This window comes from Branchiostoma lanceolatum, chromosome 2 (assembly GCF_035083965.1).
Source record: "Branchiostoma lanceolatum isolate klBraLanc5 chromosome 2, klBraLanc5.hap2, whole genome shotgun sequence".
In the NCBI taxonomy this organism is placed as follows: Eukaryota; Metazoa; Chordata; class Leptocardii; order Amphioxiformes; family Branchiostomatidae; genus Branchiostoma; species Branchiostoma lanceolatum.
Window position 1 is genome coordinate 37,023,973 of NC_089723.1, and position 18,987 is coordinate 37,042,959.

The following is an 18,987-nucleotide window of genomic DNA, read 5'->3' on the forward strand; positions in this document are numbered from 1 at the left end:
AGTGCTTGAAAAAGACTACATTTTTTTATCAGTACCCAGGAGAAACAGTCACTAACGTCAGAAAGGCATAAGGGAATTTCTTTGCAAATAAAATTGAATGGATGTTGAGCCAAAGAGTGTCTAAGACTCTCTTCAAAGCCCCTTGATAACTCACTCACACACACACTCAATTTGAACATTTTTATATGCAAACTCTTATTATACAAACCTTTATTTGTCGCCTTTCTATACCCTCAGCAGTGGTGAGTTTTTTTTTGGGTTTTGTATACTTAATGATTATGGAACACATTTCGGGATCCAACCAAATATATCTTACAGTCAAGTGCTTTACTGAACAGAGGGAGAGAGAGAGATGTAGTTATGTTTCATGTGTTCATGTCAACTGTAGTACCGATTCACAGAGGGGGTTGTGCGTTTTTTTTCCAGGCTCTTGCGTGAGCTTTTCAGCCTGGCTTGGAGTAATTTCATAAATTTTGGCCGTTTGCTGGTTTCTATAATATAGAAACTAATATACAGACAGTTTTTGTATAAAACCTAGTTCTACCAGATCTTTCTTCAGTCACTGATGAAAGATACCGGATGCTGTCTGAAACGACTCTGTTTCAATATTTTATCCAGTTGCTCGAGTAACTTATTTTTGGCGTATATACACTGACAGCTGTTGGTTTCCTTTAATTGCATTCTCTGACATCTTGCTATATGTAAATTGACAAAATCCAATCCAACAACCCCGCATTTGCGATGGTGTATAATCCAGTTGTGTGGTCTCGTACACAAAAGAATCAATGCTAAATGGTTTTAGATGCCGTAAATTCAATACAATCGCACGAAAAATTGAAAAAGGTGTAATGCAAATAAATGGCTTAGTGTGTACTGTGTATGGTGACATATTTAAAAGTCTTCAATAAAGTATTCATTTTTGATGGTCTGTGAAGAAAAGGACAGCATAGATGTATATCACAGTGTCAAATACAATCAAACCTGTATAATACATAAAATCATACAAGTGCACATCTCTACATGAGGACTACCTGTCAACACACACCAGGTTCTATCAGTTCCCTGGATGCGACTTCTTGAGAAGGTTTGACTGTAATTGGATTCTATGCTGTATAATGAGTTCTAAAATCTATTCATTTTTGACGGTCTATGGAGAAAAGAGCCTGCTTTGTCAAGTACCTGCTTATGTTTCATATACTGTAATAGTATTATGATTGTATCTTTGTACAAGATAGTGTACTGAGTAAGTAAAATATAAGTTCCAGTCTGTAAACAGCTACCCTTATAATGATACCCCTTATCCCCCACCAGACCCCTAGAGACATTACTGCACTTTGCTTCCCACGTCATAAATGTCATAGAAATAATGAAACCTTTGTTGTATAACTTGTCTCAAGTTTCAAAAGCTATAGAAGTGAGTTCATTACATGCACAGTTTTCCAAAGCTCGAAGCTGTGTTAGCACTGTGCTCCTAATAAATTTTTAGGTTAGGCATGCCAGTACACCTATTTGAATTTTGAGCTCTGCTTAGACGAATGTTCTAATCATAATTATCATACCCTTATCCCCCTCCAGACCCCCAGCCCAGGGAGACATTACTGCACTTCGCGGCGCGTCTCGGACTGCGGAGACTGGCGGCGTTCCTCGTGGAGAAACCCGGGGCCGAGGCGGCGATCAAGCTGCCCAACAAGGACGGCGACCTCCCGTCTGACCTGGCCAAGAAGACGGGACATGACGAGGTGGCAGCACTTCTTACCAAGTAAGTAGACTACAGTAAATGCAGAAATTTTTGCGGTGGTTTAATGTTCGCGGTTTTTGCGGTGACTGTTTCACACCAAACTTAAAAACGTTGCACACATTTTTGTCCAATACCCTGCTATAGTAGTATGTGACTATAGCGCTGCCGCAAACCAAAAACCACCGCAACCACTCCATAATTTGCCTTAGTGCGAAATAAAAACCACACGAACTTAAATGTATTTAGTTTCCTAATATAAAAAGTTATAAACTTCTGATCTTGGAGATGTATAAAAAGGGCAACAAAGCTTTGGTTGGCAATTGCTTGTACAATGTACCTGGCAGTGCATATCTGTGGTTGAAAACCCACGGATTGACTGATCTTGCTCAGTGTCTCTGAGGAAAGGTATACGTAGTGGATGCTACCTGAAACGTCTGACCATTCCCGAAAAATATCCAGTTGCTTGAGTAACTGTTTTATTGCATATCTCATTACGGGGATGTCTAACAATCATAGGAAAACATTGGCTGAGAGCTACAGATTCTAGATGGAAATTTTACAGACATTCACAGTGACACACCAATGTTGACATGTTTTCCTGTCAGCCCTGACAGTTACCTGTCAGTGAGCTCCAATCCAGTCCCTAGAGTGTGGGAGACACGTGAGGTGCTACAGGACTCCCCAGGGAAGGTGGAGGGGATGGGGTTGGGGTAAGGGTAAGGGTAGGGTTAGTTAAAGTGTTGAATGTTGACATGTGATTGCTGTCAGCCCTGACAGTTACCTGAGCTGCAACCCGGTCCCTAGAGTGTGGGAGACACGTGAGGTTCTACAGGACTCCCTAGGGAAAGGGGAGGGTTATGGGGCAGGGGTAGGGTTAGTTAAAGTGTGTTACCATGTTCAATGTTGACATGTCTGTGATTCCTGTCAGCCCCAACAGTTACCTGAGCTCCAACCCGATCCCTAGAGTGTGGGAGACACATGAGGTTCTGCAGGACTCCCCTGTTAAGGGGGAGGGTAGGGGTACGGTTAGTTAAAGTGTGTTACTATGTTAAATGTATTTTTTCTGTCAGTCCTGACAGTTACCTGAGCTCCAACCCGATCCCCCGTGTATGGGAGACACGTGAGGTTCTACAGGACTCCCCAGGGAAGGAAGAGGCAGCCGTACTGAAGCGGCACAGTCTGGGGTCAGCCACGCTCTCCACACAACTCAGCACAGAGGCAGAGGCCCGCACGTTAGGTACGTTTGCCAGCTTTGATAATACGTCCCTGTACCGAAACAAACAAGAAAGTTACGCATGACTGAAAGTAAGTAAATTCCATAAAATAATGTAGCCCATTCTTCTGTCAAGATATGTTTAAAATCTACTCAGATCTGTTTTGTCCCATATCGATATCTTTGTCTCCTACACAGGGCTCGAAATTCATTTTGGGGCACGGGTGCACATAACCTAGTGATTTAGGTGCACAGAAAGAATTTTGGGCGCACAACATAAAATTAAGTAGAATGTCAGCAAAACATTATATACAAACCATATACTTAAGACTCTTAAGAATTTCAATCTGAAAGTCTCTAGCCGACTTCAAAATCTTAAACAAGCAATACATCAGAGTCCAAAAAAAGGTCACAATAATTTTTCTGACGCTTAGATTTGAAGAATTTTCTGTATACTAGTGCACTGGTGCACCTACAGTCAAAAATTAGGTGCATAGCTACAATTTTGGGTGCACAAAGGTTCAAAATCATGCACCCACTATTTCGAGCCCTGCCTACAGCTAGCAGGTTGCAGAGACAGTACTGCTGTGTCATATATTATTCATGTCCAGCACTACACCTGTACATTATTGATGGCCATATGGTTGTCCTATTTGTGGCTGACACAACATTTTTAGGTGATGTGCCGTTTAGCTTTACAGTCTCGTCATCCAATATTTAAATGTGCCGTGCCTTGTGCTCCCTGTTTTATGTTATCGATGATTGTTGAGTGCAGACATCACTACTTGTTCTGGTAAGGACAGCAGGGATACATGTTTAGGTCTAGCCTCTTGCACAGACCTTCTGTGTTGCTGGTGGTTTTCTATGGCATTTGGGGCTGAATTGCACCTTTTTTTCTTATCGCTTGCATGTTCTTTCAAGCTAAATCGACTGGATTGGCATGCCGATTAAGCTTGGCCATATAAGAACACAGGAGCGATCAGAAAATGGTACAAATCAGCCCGAGAAAAGCCACAGAATTAACCATCGTCCACCAAGAAAGTGTAGATCCAGGGCTTTGAAAATTGTTCCCCCTAACTCTGCTATTCGCTATTTTGCAAATTACATTTCATTTAATTAATGTAACATGTGATTTGTAATACTGCAAGCATCTTTTAGTTAATGGTTGGTGTTACTTTTGATGAGGGATATACATTTTGACAGCTGTCATGCCTTCAATTGTTCTTGAGCTCGAATTCTGAATAACATTTTTTTCTTGTTCACAGATGATGACATTGCAGTGTTGAAGCACCTGGACATGCTGATCGGACAGAAGAGCCCCATGCCAGAGGTTAGACATTCAAAGCTTTCTTGACACCCCCTCCCCCTTGATGCAATGTTGACCAGAGGACGAAAGAGACACGGCAGCTATATATTATATAGACTTGGGTTTGATGGCTCTCAGTTCGTCACCTGCTTGAACAGTTACTGTAATGATGTGGGATATAACATTTAGTTTTTACAGATTTCATCAGCCATAAAAGTATGTACCTCTAACATATTTAGACGCCAATTGCATGACTTTGGGGGAACCATCTTTGGGAGGGGGGAAGACCTTACTATCTAGGGGGAATGGTGTCCTGATCACAATGTGTATTAGACCAGTATACCTAGTAGACAACATTTCCAACATGCCATTGTTATGATTCCGTCTGTTCAGAACAATAGATGACCTCATCGATGCATCTCTTTGACATGTTATTGTTGATTTAGTTCAGCGGATTACCAGTTAAAAAATCATAAACTAACCTAAAGACAATCAAATACCTGATACCGACAACAGACCTCAGTACCAGACTGTGCCATATTTTGAAATGACATTCTTTTGCTATACACCACAGTCACTATAAACCAACAATAACAATGCCTTGCAGGATTTCTGTATTGTTTGCTAGAGCTGGAACTAAATTGAAAATTTTCTAGATTTTTATGTAGTACTACATGTTTCATTGACAATTCACCTGGATCTATTGAATGATTAAAGTATAATCTTTGATTTCTACAGATGACATGTAAGGATGGTTTGTTATAGCAGATATTCAAAAGTCAAAGACCATTTGACAACCTTTTGTTAAAGTTCAGTTCTGTGTAATATGCCTGGATTGTCCTCCTATGCCCCCTCCTTTAGAAGAGTTCATCACATTTGTCACACCATCATCTGCTGCAAAAGAACACTCATTTGCATATTTATGTCTCCCCTTTCTCTTATTTGCATATGGATGTCCAATGTGTGAAAGGCCATTGAAAATTGTGATCACCAATTGAAGTTTCTTTTGTTGTGTTTTTTGTACAATGGAACACACCATTTTGGTGGACATCAGGGGAAAGAATATTTGATAATTCATCATTCTGTAACCTTTGAAGAAAGCAAAGTAGTTTGTTGGTTCTTGACTATCTTGGTTTTAGAATTTTACCTTTTCCCCATTTTCGTTACATTCAAAATCATGTTGTTAATTGCATAAGATGATTATGTTCAAAGTGATACACCCCTTTCAAGGAAAATTGGACAATCCATGTTTTAAATACAATCAAGCTGTGTTTGGTTTTGTATTGATTTCTTTGTCAGGTTAATCTGATTACCAAACTGTCCATTCATTCAGATAAAAACCTGGCTCTAGGAAAAGGAAGGTGTTGTTTTGGAGTAGTGAGCACATCTTCCGTATACAACTATTGTAGAGTGGAACTCGTTGGCAACAAGTACAGTAGGAAGTACAGTAGGAACATCCTCACTAGATAGCTTTTTAACTTTACAGTACTTACAGCTTGATGTGCAAAGGTTAGGTGTGACAGGTCGTTCGGTGTAATATAACCAGCTGCTGAAGTGCCGCTTGCCTGCGAAGCTGGTTTGTTACGCCAAAGAACATTTACCGTTGTACTGGCCTTACTGAAGCTGGACCAGGGGTGTTACCGAATGGTGAAGGGCTGTTACTATAGTATACTGACTGCTATACAGATACAGAAATGAGCTAGAAACAGTTTTGTTTCCAACAAACGCCCCAGAAGTAGGACATTGACCTGGATTTGTAGTGCAGGCGGAGTGACTCTGTACAGTCAGAAGGATTTGTCGTCAGGTGAAATCTTGACCGTTCAGTCCCTGCCATGTTGTTGACGGATTGCGTGTGTCTACAGCCGGAGCTGGGCAGTCCGCCGACGTCGGTACGGGAAGAGCAGGATTCCTGGGAGGACCAGGAAGCGGCAGAGACAGGTGAGTTTTTTTATTTATTTTTATTTATTCTGTCATATTTATCCAGGATAGCCCTGCTCAGTGGTTACCACTGCTTTTCAGAGGGGCCCTGCGTTACATAAAATAACTGATAGTACAAACAGAAATATCAACATATAGTAATAATAATAATGATCATAATGAAAACAGTGAGTGAACCGAACAAGGAAATTTCTTTCTTTCTTTATTTACCTATCTTGGATACAGATGGGAAGTCCTTTCAGCATAATAGGGCTAATTATGAAAGACTGGTAAAGACTGTTCTATCACACCAAAGATCCTCTGATTGTCACTGAGCTCCTACTGCATTTCTATTTAATTTCAAGGGTGCTTGACACCGTTGTACGACAGCTATGATCATACGAAAGATTTATAAAGTATTTTGGCTATGTACTTCAAGGCAGTAGCTCCTCTTAAGGCTTTTATGATTTTAATTATTGTTTTTGTGTATCCATTTTTCACTTTATAATCCTTTTACAAGGCGGAAAACTTTCGTTCTTTTGTAACATACAATAATTGCATGATGCAGGTTACAATCTAATTCAAGCCCTAACAAGACACTGACATATTATATGTTTTAACAGTAACAGCTCATATTACCGAAAATACATTACAGTGTGCACATTTAATCAATTTAGGTCACAAAAACCAGGGTTCAGCGATGACCCAAATAGCAAACCAACCATACATTATTCACTAATAGACAGAGAATAGCCAAAGACCAAAAATTTATTTTCTTTTTTTTGAACATTTGATTAATATGAAAACAGTCAGGATTGGGAGAAAAACTTGTATAATATTCTTTCCCTGAAACTTTGTGTACCAAGGTACAGACTTTGCCCCAGATATTGTTGTCATATTCATATTCCTTTCCAGCATTATTTGCTTATCCAAGAACAAATTGAATTGTTGTCGCCTATAATCATATTATAAGTCATGACAAGTCGCCAGAGTTAGGGAGTGTGCAAAAACAGATCCGTAGATATGAGATGTACTCTGGTTGTATTGAGCATAGCCTGCAACTGCTCAATTTCAAACATTCAAAACCTTATTATGAATAAATACAACTCCCAGTGCCCACATAATCTGGACTAGATAGAGGAGATTGAAATAAACGACATATTAACATACAAATGAGACAAATGAATGATAGCCCGCCATGGTGGATTATCAGCTGTGTGACAAAAGCTACAGCCATGAATGTGACCGTGGCTGCCAGACTGTGAGTTACTGATACAAGTGACTCTGAATGGTGCGGATCCCAAAGGGGTTCACTGCACCTGTGCCCATGTCTGTCTGTATGGTAAACAGGTTCATCTGTGGCCATCTGCCTTGCAGGACTAGCATCATCAGATGTCTGCTGTTTACAAATTCGGTCAGGAAAATAAGAGTGACACTGGGTTTGGGTTTAATACTTGTAAACAATCTCCAATTGATGAATTAGATGATGGGATGAAAAACTAAATTCGGGGACTCGGTCAGTCATTCTGATAAAAAAATAATCTGCAATATACATGTGTTGTCAATCATTCACACCTGAATGAATGGGTACTATGACTTCTGAAAAATAATACTTTCAAATTATGTTTTGATTTTAGAATCTTTATAATCTTGACAGGAACCTATCTCGAAAAGGTGTGATTGAAGTTGAAAAACGAAGTTCTAAATTGTGCACACTTAATTGTTTCTACCTAGTCCGTAACCCTGCCGTTCGTTCGTTTATTCCAGCACATTGGACTAGAGTGATGGTTCAGTCAGGCCCGGCCACTAGATACACCAATGGTTCTCTGTTTTGTAAAGGTAACACTAACAGATCCTAACAGCAGTGACATGCCGTTCATACTAATCATCATGGTCATCTTTGATTTGCAGCTGTTTTATTTTCAAGATTCAGTCTTTTTACATCACTCACTCACCCATACACCCTGCCAATTCATCCATATATTAATCAAAGCAAAATTTTTAATGCAAAAGCCTGAGACTATGTTAAATATACCCCAGTCACATTACATCAGTCTGTCGTATTTGATGGCTCTCTGTAATTTGGGTGAGAACTTGACTTTGGGGTATATTTAGGATAGTTGGCTTTGAAATGTGAATTTTACTACGATAATCTACTTTTCTTTAATCCACTAACTTTTACATTCAGTTTAATCTTTTTTGAATTCAGTGGAACTAACATTTCACCCCACTTGTTGAAGAGAAGATAATCCAAGAAGCAGTTTGTTTGATGACATGTGTGATGCAATAAGTTTTTGTGGAAAATCTGTTCAATAATCAATTTGGTTCACAGGAATACAAGGCAAATCTACACCTAGACCACATCCATTTTAAAACAAAGAAAATTAATCAATGATCTAAAATTGAGCTAGCACCTGTTAACCATCAAAGGAGTTGTGACCACCCTTCATCCCACATATTGTACCAGCTAACATTGTCAGTATAGTGATCTCCGTATTAATTGTTATTGTCCTGTGTGCTATTTTGAAGTGAAAATCATGATACCTTTTTATGTACAGTCAAACCTGTGCAAATGACCACCTGGTCAATGTGACCACTTTTTGGCGGTCCTTTACATAATTTATCCCATTGATACAACATTGATTAAAAGAATCCTGTCCATAGTGAGCACCTGTCCACATAGACCAGATTGTAATAATCCTGCCAGATTGTCATGGTCCCTTGAGTGGTCTTCTTGGGCAGGTTTGACTGTACATTCACAGTTTAGTTTCAAGTCACAGATCGTCACAACTTCAAATAGTTCTTCTAACCTAATATGGCGGTGTGATGCATTCACTTGAAGGCTGGGGTGAAAACTTGCACCTGACCCTGTTCACACCCTGATATATACTGTGTGCACCAAAGTAAAAACATTCCTCTGAGATTCTGTTTTCATGTTGTTTTTCCAATCTAGCATTTTAAAAAAAATTTTGGTTATTCTGTCAACCAAGAAAATAAATTGGTGTGGCCTTATCAATGAAGGGGGAATCCACTGTGTGATGTATTATAATAATAATTATGTTGTTGAAAAATCTTGTACTTGTAGGTAGCGAGGCAGACTTCCTTGAGGAGTCGGCCAGCGACACCGACCCGTTTACAGAACTCCCCACCCCAGTTCCCGATGACCCCGGGTCGACTACAGGCATCCCCACCATCAGCGTCACCCAGCCCACTCCGGAGAGGGATGGGGACGGGCACAGCAGGGTCTTAGGTCAGTCAAGAACAAGTTGTTAAAAAAAAGTTACAGTAACTTTTGTTGTGGTTTTGGTTAAGCCCCTGTCACACTAAATTTTCAAGAAATCAAATTCGGGAAAGTCATATTTTGCTTGGATGTGGGATCAGATGACAAACTGGAGCTAGAATACGATGGATTCCAGGTTCGTGGTTGGGGAGTGGTCAGGAGCAAAGTCGTTGGAAGGTCCTGAATTTGTGACAGGGGCGTAAGAGACTCAAATTGGACATCTATTCATATTAAACAGATTTTATGCCCCCAACCAAAAAGTAAAAATAAAAGAAGGAAAATAAAGCTTAAACTTTCTACTACTTTCTACTACTACTAATATACTGAAAATCTACTTACCTTTTTTTATGTAGTTTGGACAAACGCCACATAATGCTCCAAATTAACGATAATTATGTACTCTGCCTCTACCTCCTGCAGATGAGAATTTAAGACGACTGCACAACATCAACGAAGGTATCCAGAGACTTCGGGAGATGAACAAGAAACAGTTTATTGTAGAGGTATGCTTTGTTCTCCTTTTTAATTTTTTTATACAATTTGATCTGTTATGTAGTTAGTAGTAGAGAAATAGTGAAACGACTGAAGGCATAAAATCATAGTTAGATATTTGTAAAAATGTTGTGGAAAGAAGTAGTACATGTTTATGATTATTGTGCAAAGTTCCTCTACACCTTACATTTCCACCCTGACTGGAAGGATTCACATCTCCACCTTTTGTTTTAGGAGGTGAGGAAAGAGAACCTGTCTCGTCTCAGCTGCTCATGCCCGGACCTTGCTGAAGGAGCCTCCAGCAGACAGCAGCAACTGAAAAAAGGTTGGACTACAATCATGTACAAATGTACTCACAAGTTGCAATGTAGTACTTGATGACCTACTCTTTTAGGAAAATGTGTGATTTTTGGTGTTATTTCACCCCGAGAGATTGAAGTTACTGTATTGTTTTGGGCCTGTCTTTCAGTGTGTCTCTGACTGTGTGATGGCTTGTTCATTGAAACTTTTCGGCAAGCCTTAAGATTCAACTCTCTGCCTCTGACTTCAGCCACAATCAGTGTTTTTTTATGGTTATTAATCAGTTATAACCAGTGGTAGTTTAAACCAGTTATGAGAGGTAGCAGTGGAATCTGTCTGATGTCCCATAGCTAGCTTAGGTTTGAAAACCTAGTACCATCTTCTTCATGATTATTTGATTTTTCCACTTGCCATCTGTTAATGGTGACACCTAGCTGTAGTGCAAAATAGAACCAGCAAGTATTTCCCAGAGGAAGGTGACAGACAGTTGATGAAACATCGGCTTGAATAAAACACCTGGTTGTGTACAAAGAACTTTGTTATCCACTCTTACTTATGATAGTTTGATTTTCCCCCTGCCACAGATGCGACGCGGTGCACCAGTGAATCCTCCATGTTCCCTGTGAAGGAGAGACCAGAGGAGACCTCGGGGATGGACACAGACATGTTTCCCCGTGTGGGGTCCCAGGAGCTGCTAGCTGACCTCAGAATAGAGGAGGAGAGGGACAGGGAGATACGGGGTTGGGTAAGTCAGCCTCACCGTTGCTAGGAGAAAAACTTCTCTACGCTGTGTAAACTGTATTACTAGAAGATCAATAAAGCACTTCTCCTGTACACTGTACAAAGTATAGCTTAAAGGGAAACAGGTGTAACATTCTTCTATTTCTTGAGTTACCATTTTTGTAAGTCCTGCCCAAAAATGCATTTGGCAACTTGACATTAACTTTGGACTAGGCAGCAGTTACATTAGACAAAAACAATATTCTTATAGCCAAATGAATGAAATTGATTTAGAGGCAGCAATCCAGAGGACTATTTGCCAATTCAATATATTTGGAGCTGTATTTGGTATTTTTTTGTCTTTGCTTCGATAGATCCTTAAGTTTATACAAGTCACACATAAGTGCTAAATTTAGAGTCTATTGGCATACAAAAGAAGGCAAACAGAAAATTGCCACGATGTAATTGAAAAAAAAAGTGCTCAATACAGGAGCAAAAACAGCACTGAAAAATGTTGCTTGTGTTAAATGTGTAAAAATAAATGAATGCATTTCCACTCCCATCTCAGGTTGAAGAGGATGGCAAGATGACCATCGAGGGTGTGACAGAAGACAGCACCAACGTGGACAACATCTCTGCTGACAAGGACTCCGGCGAAGACGAGGAGTACGACATAGAAACCATCCAGCTGGATGCGGTCGTCATGCCTACGACTACGTTAGATGATGGGGATGATGCGGAGGAGGAGAAGATGGGGGAGGGTGATGAGGAGGGAGAAGAGGAGGTCCAGGCGTCCCGACCGTCGCAGTCGCCACGGAGACACAGCTGGGGACCGATCAGCCCCATCAAGATGTCAGACGAAGACAAGATGGCTACCATGCTGAAAAGGTACTGTCACATTGCTGATTATTGTATTCATTGACAGGCGATTTTCAAAGTTTTAATAAACTGTGATGAGGAGGAATATAGGCTCGGTCATGTTTGGGACCTCATTCTTCACACTGCAGCAGTGACACCCAGCATTATTTAATCCATCCCCAATGGAGTGAAGGGATGTTCCTGTGGCTCAACTGGTAACAGCCTCACAGTTGAGCTCCTGGTTCCAATTAGTTGCTAACTTGGTTAACATCTCGGTTGGGGCTGCACCCGTCTTTTGAAATGGACGTAAAATGAGGGTCCCATGTTTGAGGAGCTGCCTTGAGCATGTTAAAGGGGAGGGCTAGCAACTCCTTCCTGTAAAAATATACCCTGCTACTGAAACAGGAAGGAAATTTGCTGACCTATTTGCCTCTACGCTTTACACTTGATCTGTCATATGTATGTAAAATTTTTTTACCTGTGCGAAATAAAAAGAAAGAAAAAAGAAAGAAAGAACAATGGAGTGAAGTATCTTATTTGACTTATCTGTTGAAATCTGTTTCTCCAGCCACAGTATGAACCACCTCGAGGCGGATAACAACAACGACAGTGATGAAGAGTTCCACGACGCAAAGGAGGTCATTTCTCCAAATGCGCCCATCACTCCCGCCTACGACGCGACCAGGACGCCCTCCCCACTGGATCAGGAGGTCGTTGACCCCACCGCGACCTCCCCTGAGTCGGACATCAGTGAGAGCGGGACTCTGCTGTCCGAGACATCCACAGAGACAGGTCAGAGCTGCTAACTACATTTTCATGGTGGTTTTACTTTCACTTGCATCTTCACTGCAAAATAGATGAATAGAAATAGATGAATTTAGGTTTCTTGTCTGTTTGTTAGTGGCGTCGTGTTGGTGTAACAGTTAAAGCGTCTGGCCCAAAACCCAGAGGTCCTGGGTTTGAATTGGCTGACATGCCACTGATGCTATACCCTTGGGAAAGGCACTTTACACAACTGTCCTCACTCCGCCCAGGTGTAAAATGGGTTCCTGACTTTGATTGGGGAGGTATAAGACATTGGAAGGAGAGGGATGGGCTCCATCTTCTAACACCACGCATGCCCTAGACACAGTGGATAACAATTCACTGGCCCTATGGCAGAGGAGGACAGGGCTGAGTAGAGAATAAAAACCCATTGTTTCCCATGTTGGCATTGCTAGATGTTTGTTCAAGGTTCAAGGCCCCAAGGCCCCCAAAAGGCTATGGAACTACCTAGTATGCAGTATATTAACAGGTTTGTTGTTTGTCCCGCCCCAGGGAGCACAGCGTCCCCCCAGCACCACCCCTCCCCCCAGCACCACCCTTCCCCCCACCACGTCAAGTCCAGCTCCGCAGGATCCCTGGGAGATCTCGGCATCGACATCAAGGAAGCCATCGTGGTGAGTCAGCTTTCTTGTACCATAATAATAAAGCCATCATAACAGAATTACTATGTCCCACACTTTTATGTTCACATATAGCTTGTTTTTTGGCTTGTATAATGTCTTATGTGTATGTGTATGTGTGTCTTTGTACTATGATATGTTTCTCCAAAAATAGTTACTCAAGCAACTGGATAAAATTTCGAAACAGTCAGACGTTTCAGGCAGCATCCACTATCTTTCGTCAGTCATTTTTGGCGTATCTTACTACCTGAATGTCTAACCTTCATCAACGTGTGTGTATGTTTGCTTTTATGTCTGTGTTACACATTCATTTGCACCTTTGCCATACACCCACAGTGGTATATCTTAGTCGGACGACTTGGACCAATATGGATAGGAGAGTAAAGTTTGCCATGTCTGATTGCCCTGTCTAAGACCTGACCTATTTTTCAGGAGCTTGATGAGGATGAGACGCTGAAGAAGCGGAGCATGAGCATGTCCCCTGTGCAGCTGGAGAAGGAGATGCTGGGCTCACCTGGTCTCACCAAGGCCGTCTCCACCTCCGCACTGCAGCACGCTTACACCGATGACCAGCCAGAGTGTGAGTCAAGTTTTTCTTACTTTTCCTTTACTAGCAATGCAAGTCCAAGAGACCGCTTGTGGGCACTGAACTAAGCTGGTGGGAGATCTATATCTCCAACCATCTTAGTAGTTCAGTGCCCAGATGTGCATGGTGACTATGCTAGGAGATGGTGGTGAACATTGGTTTTGAAGGCTTGTGGGTTGTATTTTGTAGAGAGTTCAATGATATCCAGTCCTTTGAAAAAAGCTGTTGCTGTAAAAGGACTGAGACTGGTGTGTGGACAGTGTAATGATGTGAGCAAAAGAGAAAGCTGAAAAAGTCTCAATGGTGGAACAAGTATAGTTCATTAGAAATATGGCCATCTGTATAAGAGAGGCAAGGAGACAATTTATATGTACACGACGTATTATACAATTTATACACACTATCAACTGGAATGTATGTAGCCAAATTTAAGTATTCCGTCCTACCCCCTGTTCTAATCTTGACCGCTTGATGAATCATTGCAAAGAAATTTTCAAGAACCTAGAAAATGAAATGGCAGTTTTGGAATGAAGGGTAATAATTTATTACTATAACTATTTTTCTCCCTACAGTTAAAAAGCCAGAAGTGCCTCCCGTGATGCATCAGAGACCGCAGCACCCGTTTACACGGTAGGCTTTCATGACAGGGCTGACTGGAAAGTCTATATTGTACAAACTACGATGTATTATATTATGATAATCATCTTACACAGAATGATAAGCACCCCCACCCTTGACCCCCTTATATCTATAATAGGGCTGGCTGGTTCAGCTATATTGTACAAACTATTAGGCTAAGCGTATAATAATCATCTTACAGAATAAGTAACCCCCTCCCCCACCCTTGACCACCTTATATATATACCAGGGCTGACTGGTACATCTACAGTCAAGCCTGCCCAAGAAGACCACACATGGGACCAATAAAATCTGGTCTATTTGGACAAGTGGTCACTACAAATTATATCTAAGGGATCACCTAAAAGTGGCCACACTGACAAGATGGTTCTTATGTAGAGGTGCTTACTAGTACAGATTTGACTGACTGTATGTACAAACTGTATACCATAGTGATCTTGCAGGGGACAGCATCCCGAGTCCCAAGTGCTGCTATACTAAACATGACAAAACCCCAGTAGTACAGGTACAACTGTACATGCTGTCACCAGGCATGACTAAAAACTTCGGATTTAATCTGCCATTCTGTAACAAGGCCCTACATTTCCCATTGACCACAAGGGATAAAAAATTAAACAGCAACCATTCTAATATTCCAGGCTTTGCCTCATTTTGGAAAGTCCGTTGAATGTTTACATTTTTCCTGCTTTCTGTGGCATATACTGTGCTGTCTTCCAACTTGAGTTGCATGTACAAAGCCATACATGTGTGTACATCATGTTCTTGCATGTATGAGCGCTTGGGAGTAGACCTGTATTTAGTGTATGCACTCACTCTGTGGTGGCTAATATGTTAATTAACATGTCCTTTGATGTCTTGGTGATTTTTGCTGAACAGGGATTTGCAGACACTAAATCAAGCAACAAACATATTTTTGTTGGTCGCACTCGTGTGATGTTTTGAATTGATATGACTATAAAATCATTTATAATTTCAATTATACATGGTGATGCCAACCATGTTCAGCAAATGTTTATTTTGGTTCATTTGTAGGCCGATCATAGAGAAGAAGCGCTCGCTAACAATGCAGGAGTTTCTGCAGGAATTTGAGTATGTAGCCGCTCGGTGTTCCTCGGTTTGATTTGGGTTTCACTATCCCTTCTGCTTACCCTGTAGGTTACTAAGAGTGGACCGTTTCTCTGGAAAATGTTTCTCCATACATGTAAAGCATTCAGTCAGTTACTGACAACTCCTAGTTCAAATTCTTGCACAGACCTGGATACAGTGTTTGAGGAGAGAGCCGTTCTTCGAGCACGTCAAAGATCCCATCAAAGATCCCACGACACTAATAAAAAAGAGCAGGGGTTCTTCCCGGTGTGAGTGGACCAAACCTTACTGTCCGGTCTTACTCAGCAAGTATAGATACAGTAACTATACAAAAAGTTACCGGTTATGCAAAACAAAGAAACAATTTGCAGAGAAGCAGTTCTTCCTATCGTCACATGAAGTTTCCCCCTTCTGACCACGCCAGCATGCTAACAGTACCCTGCATGTGTCTACCCTATATAATTTTGTAATGATACAGTTAGCTGTTAAGTTTCCATTGTCAGGACTTTGCACACTATGGTCTCTACACATCTACACTCTGAGCTTCATTCTGCATGGATGTAGTGTGTGGGTCCTTTCTATGTGTATGTTGGACTGTGGGAAGCTTGTCATAGATATGTATACTCTAGTCTGTGCTAAGTAAGTACAATTAGGCACACAGCCCAGTCTTAGGAACTGGCATGGTATTCAGACTTTAGGGAAAAGTAAGACAATGCTCCCCTACACTTTTATGCATGCCTGTTTCCTGTTCAAGTCTACATTCTGCTGATTGTACCTTCAATTTTTTTTCTTGCTTATAGTCTGGTACAAATCCCTGAGATGACACTACAATAAGAAAAAGACTGCCAAGGTAGAAATACAGTCTAGGCAGATGCCATACCATCTGAGTGTGTGGCGTTTTCTAATCCATTCTGAACAACAACATTTTTTTAAAGTAAGCATTCTAAAGAAAGTTTTCATAACAACAGATACTACAGTTACTGTAGTCTACATGACTAATTGTATATTTGGATTCATCATTGTAATATGTGGCAACACCATTGCTCAGGAAAAAACTGTCAGAAAAAAAAAGTTTTTTAAGTTGAAGTGGAAGGAGGAGGTTTGTACGTACGTCCTGTTCTTCCCACCCCTTGACGGTCGCTACACTTTTCACCGACCAGGTTGGAGGAGGGTGGAAAAGATGCGGAAGAGGAGGATGGGGATGATAGTGAGGACGAGGACGAAAAGCTGAACCGACTGCTGGACCAGTCCAGCTTCAAACGCAAGGCTCGCATGTCCCTCACTGAGCTAATCAAAGAGTAAGCATTGCTTCTGTCTCTCCTCTGTTGGTGCTGTGACGGCTAACCTATTGTACGTCTTGCTGTTTGTAACGCACACTGGAAAATTAAGATTTGGTTGCTGGTGTAACTGCTTGATAGTGGTCTGCATCTTGCATACCGTTACTGTTATACGCTAAATTTATAAAAGAAGCGACTTCATTGAAATCAGTAGTCCGCCCTTGCCAAACTGTTGTCTAATGTAGCATTAATGCCGCACTATGCGCTCCTTAGCGGAGCACATTGGGCATTAATGCTGGATTCCCTCTGCTCCCTTTGGAACAGAGCATTAATGCCAGCATACACCCCTGTCCATTAATCATCATTTATCACCCAGTCTTTTTGGACTGAAGGGGAAGGGGAAACCCTTTCCCCTGGCTGGTGCCAGTGGGGGTGGTCACACCAAATTAACCCTCTGCCCCCAAACTACAGTCCACCCTTGTCAAAAACCCCAGCTGTTGCAGGGTGCTAATGTATAGGTCAAGCATGACTAAAGGCCGTGGCAGAAAGCACTAATGCTGGAAAGATGCCAACTAATTGGTTCAAGCCTTGGTCCAAGGCATGGCTGCTAGGACATTTAGGGACTGGTATTTGGACAGCCATGATTACCATGAAATTACCATGGCAGTGTGCACTAACCAAGCATTCGTGCTGCGTATGTATTTCTGGCATTAATGCTACATTAGACAACAGTTTGGCAAGGGCGACTTCGCTTTACACGAAATTCAGGTTCAAATTGTGCCATACTTGCGTAGAATGTTGTACGTTAAATTTTAGCGTTCTGGTTATGAATTACGTGCAATTAAAACCGCAGATTATACTCTACACAAAATGGCATGTAGATAGGGCTTCTTGACATTGGCTTATCATTCAGTCGGTGTTATTTTTGGTCGATGATTGTTGCCGTTTTATGAAATTGAATGATTGTAACTTTTTTCTTGGTTCATTCTAAAGAGTTCAGTCATCATCATTTGCATGTACGTGTACATGTAAGTCAATTGAAAATATGTACGGCTCTGAAAATGAGACACTGTTTCCAGTCTAGTCCAGATTTAAAGACTTTTGCAAAACAGACAATTGTGCACCGATAACAGCAAGAATGTGTCACATGCAGAGCTCTCACAACTGATCATGACTTGCTTTGATCAAGCATGTTTCTTTCTGTGCTGCTCCCTTCTACATGTGCCCCCCTTTCTTCCTTCATTATGACATTACTTATACTTCTTTGCTAGCTATAATGCCAGAATAAGTCAGTAGTATTTATTTTGATATTAATTTCATTTTTGGTTCATGCTTACCAGTATTGAAACCATGCTATTTTCCATGGAACCAATAAGTACATGTATAAGAGGGTAATATTATTACCATCTCTAGACAGATGGTTCAATGGCTTGTTATTGTCTGTCTCTTTAATTTCCTTCTTTTGGTTTGAGTGTGCGATTGATTGATTGATTGATTGATGAGTTGCTTTTTTTCTTCACCAACACATCTGTCATTTGATTTCATATGCTTCCTTTCTTTCCCTTTCATATGCCCTTTCTCTGTGTTTGTGCTGTTGTGTCCGAACTCTCAATCGCACCAAAAGCGTGCCCAAGGTCGTTCAGGAAAAGCCCAGTGTCCCTCCCGCTGTCCCTCAATCGTACCTGAAACGACGTCGGTGTTCCCTGCCCGCCGCTTTCACCAATAGGGATTCAGGGTTCTATGAGAACAGGTTAGGAGAGGCCGTAGTACTAGCCTGTCCGTCAAATTAAGTGTCCATTTTAACAACGTACATAATCCTAAACATAGTATTTGTTCTTGACCAAAGACTTTGGTGCATGAATCTGAGAAAAACTGACCACAGAACCTACTAGTGTGCTAACCATATGCAGTAGTATCCATCCCTGTCATATTAAAGAAATGTATAGCCGCCAAGTCTCTTTTATTCGCTCCACTATTTGCTGAGAGGCTGAAAGAGACTCTGTAGCTATAATACGGACGGATACCAGGCCAGGTATCCATACCTGTATTTAATAATATGGCAAACATTTTAAACAGGCATGGGTCCTGAAAATAATATGTCATACTGTTTTTTTGTTTAATTTTGTTTGA

The 18,987-nt window shown here is 41.1% G+C and overlaps 1 protein-coding gene across 1 annotated transcript in view; it reads left to right on the plus strand.

Moving 5' to 3' along the window:
* Positions 1 to 18,987, plus strand: part of LOC136427036 (rho guanine nucleotide exchange factor 28-like) — an 88,902-nt gene that overhangs the window by 21,383 nt on the left and 48,532 nt on the right. Inside the window, exons 5-21 of the mRNA XM_066415754.1 lie at positions 1,576 to 1,759; positions 2,344 to 2,448; positions 2,746 to 2,975; positions 4,217 to 4,281; positions 6,120 to 6,195; positions 7,942 to 8,013; positions 9,260 to 9,424; positions 9,875 to 9,957; positions 10,181 to 10,271; positions 10,831 to 10,991; positions 11,535 to 11,854; positions 12,393 to 12,616; positions 13,142 to 13,263; positions 13,702 to 13,849; positions 14,428 to 14,485; positions 15,527 to 15,583; positions 16,741 to 16,878. Of these exons, the coding sequence (XP_066271851.1) occupies positions 1,576 to 1,759; positions 2,344 to 2,448; positions 2,746 to 2,975; positions 4,217 to 4,281; positions 6,120 to 6,195; positions 7,942 to 8,013; positions 9,260 to 9,424; positions 9,875 to 9,957; positions 10,181 to 10,271; positions 10,831 to 10,991; positions 11,535 to 11,854; positions 12,393 to 12,616; positions 13,142 to 13,263; positions 13,702 to 13,849; positions 14,428 to 14,485; positions 15,527 to 15,583; positions 16,741 to 16,878 (2,299 nt within the window). The remainder of the gene's footprint in view (positions 1 to 1,575; positions 1,760 to 2,343; positions 2,449 to 2,745; positions 2,976 to 4,216; positions 4,282 to 6,119; positions 6,196 to 7,941; positions 8,014 to 9,259; positions 9,425 to 9,874; positions 9,958 to 10,180; positions 10,272 to 10,830; positions 10,992 to 11,534; positions 11,855 to 12,392; positions 12,617 to 13,141; positions 13,264 to 13,701; positions 13,850 to 14,427; positions 14,486 to 15,526; positions 15,584 to 16,740; positions 16,879 to 18,987) is intronic.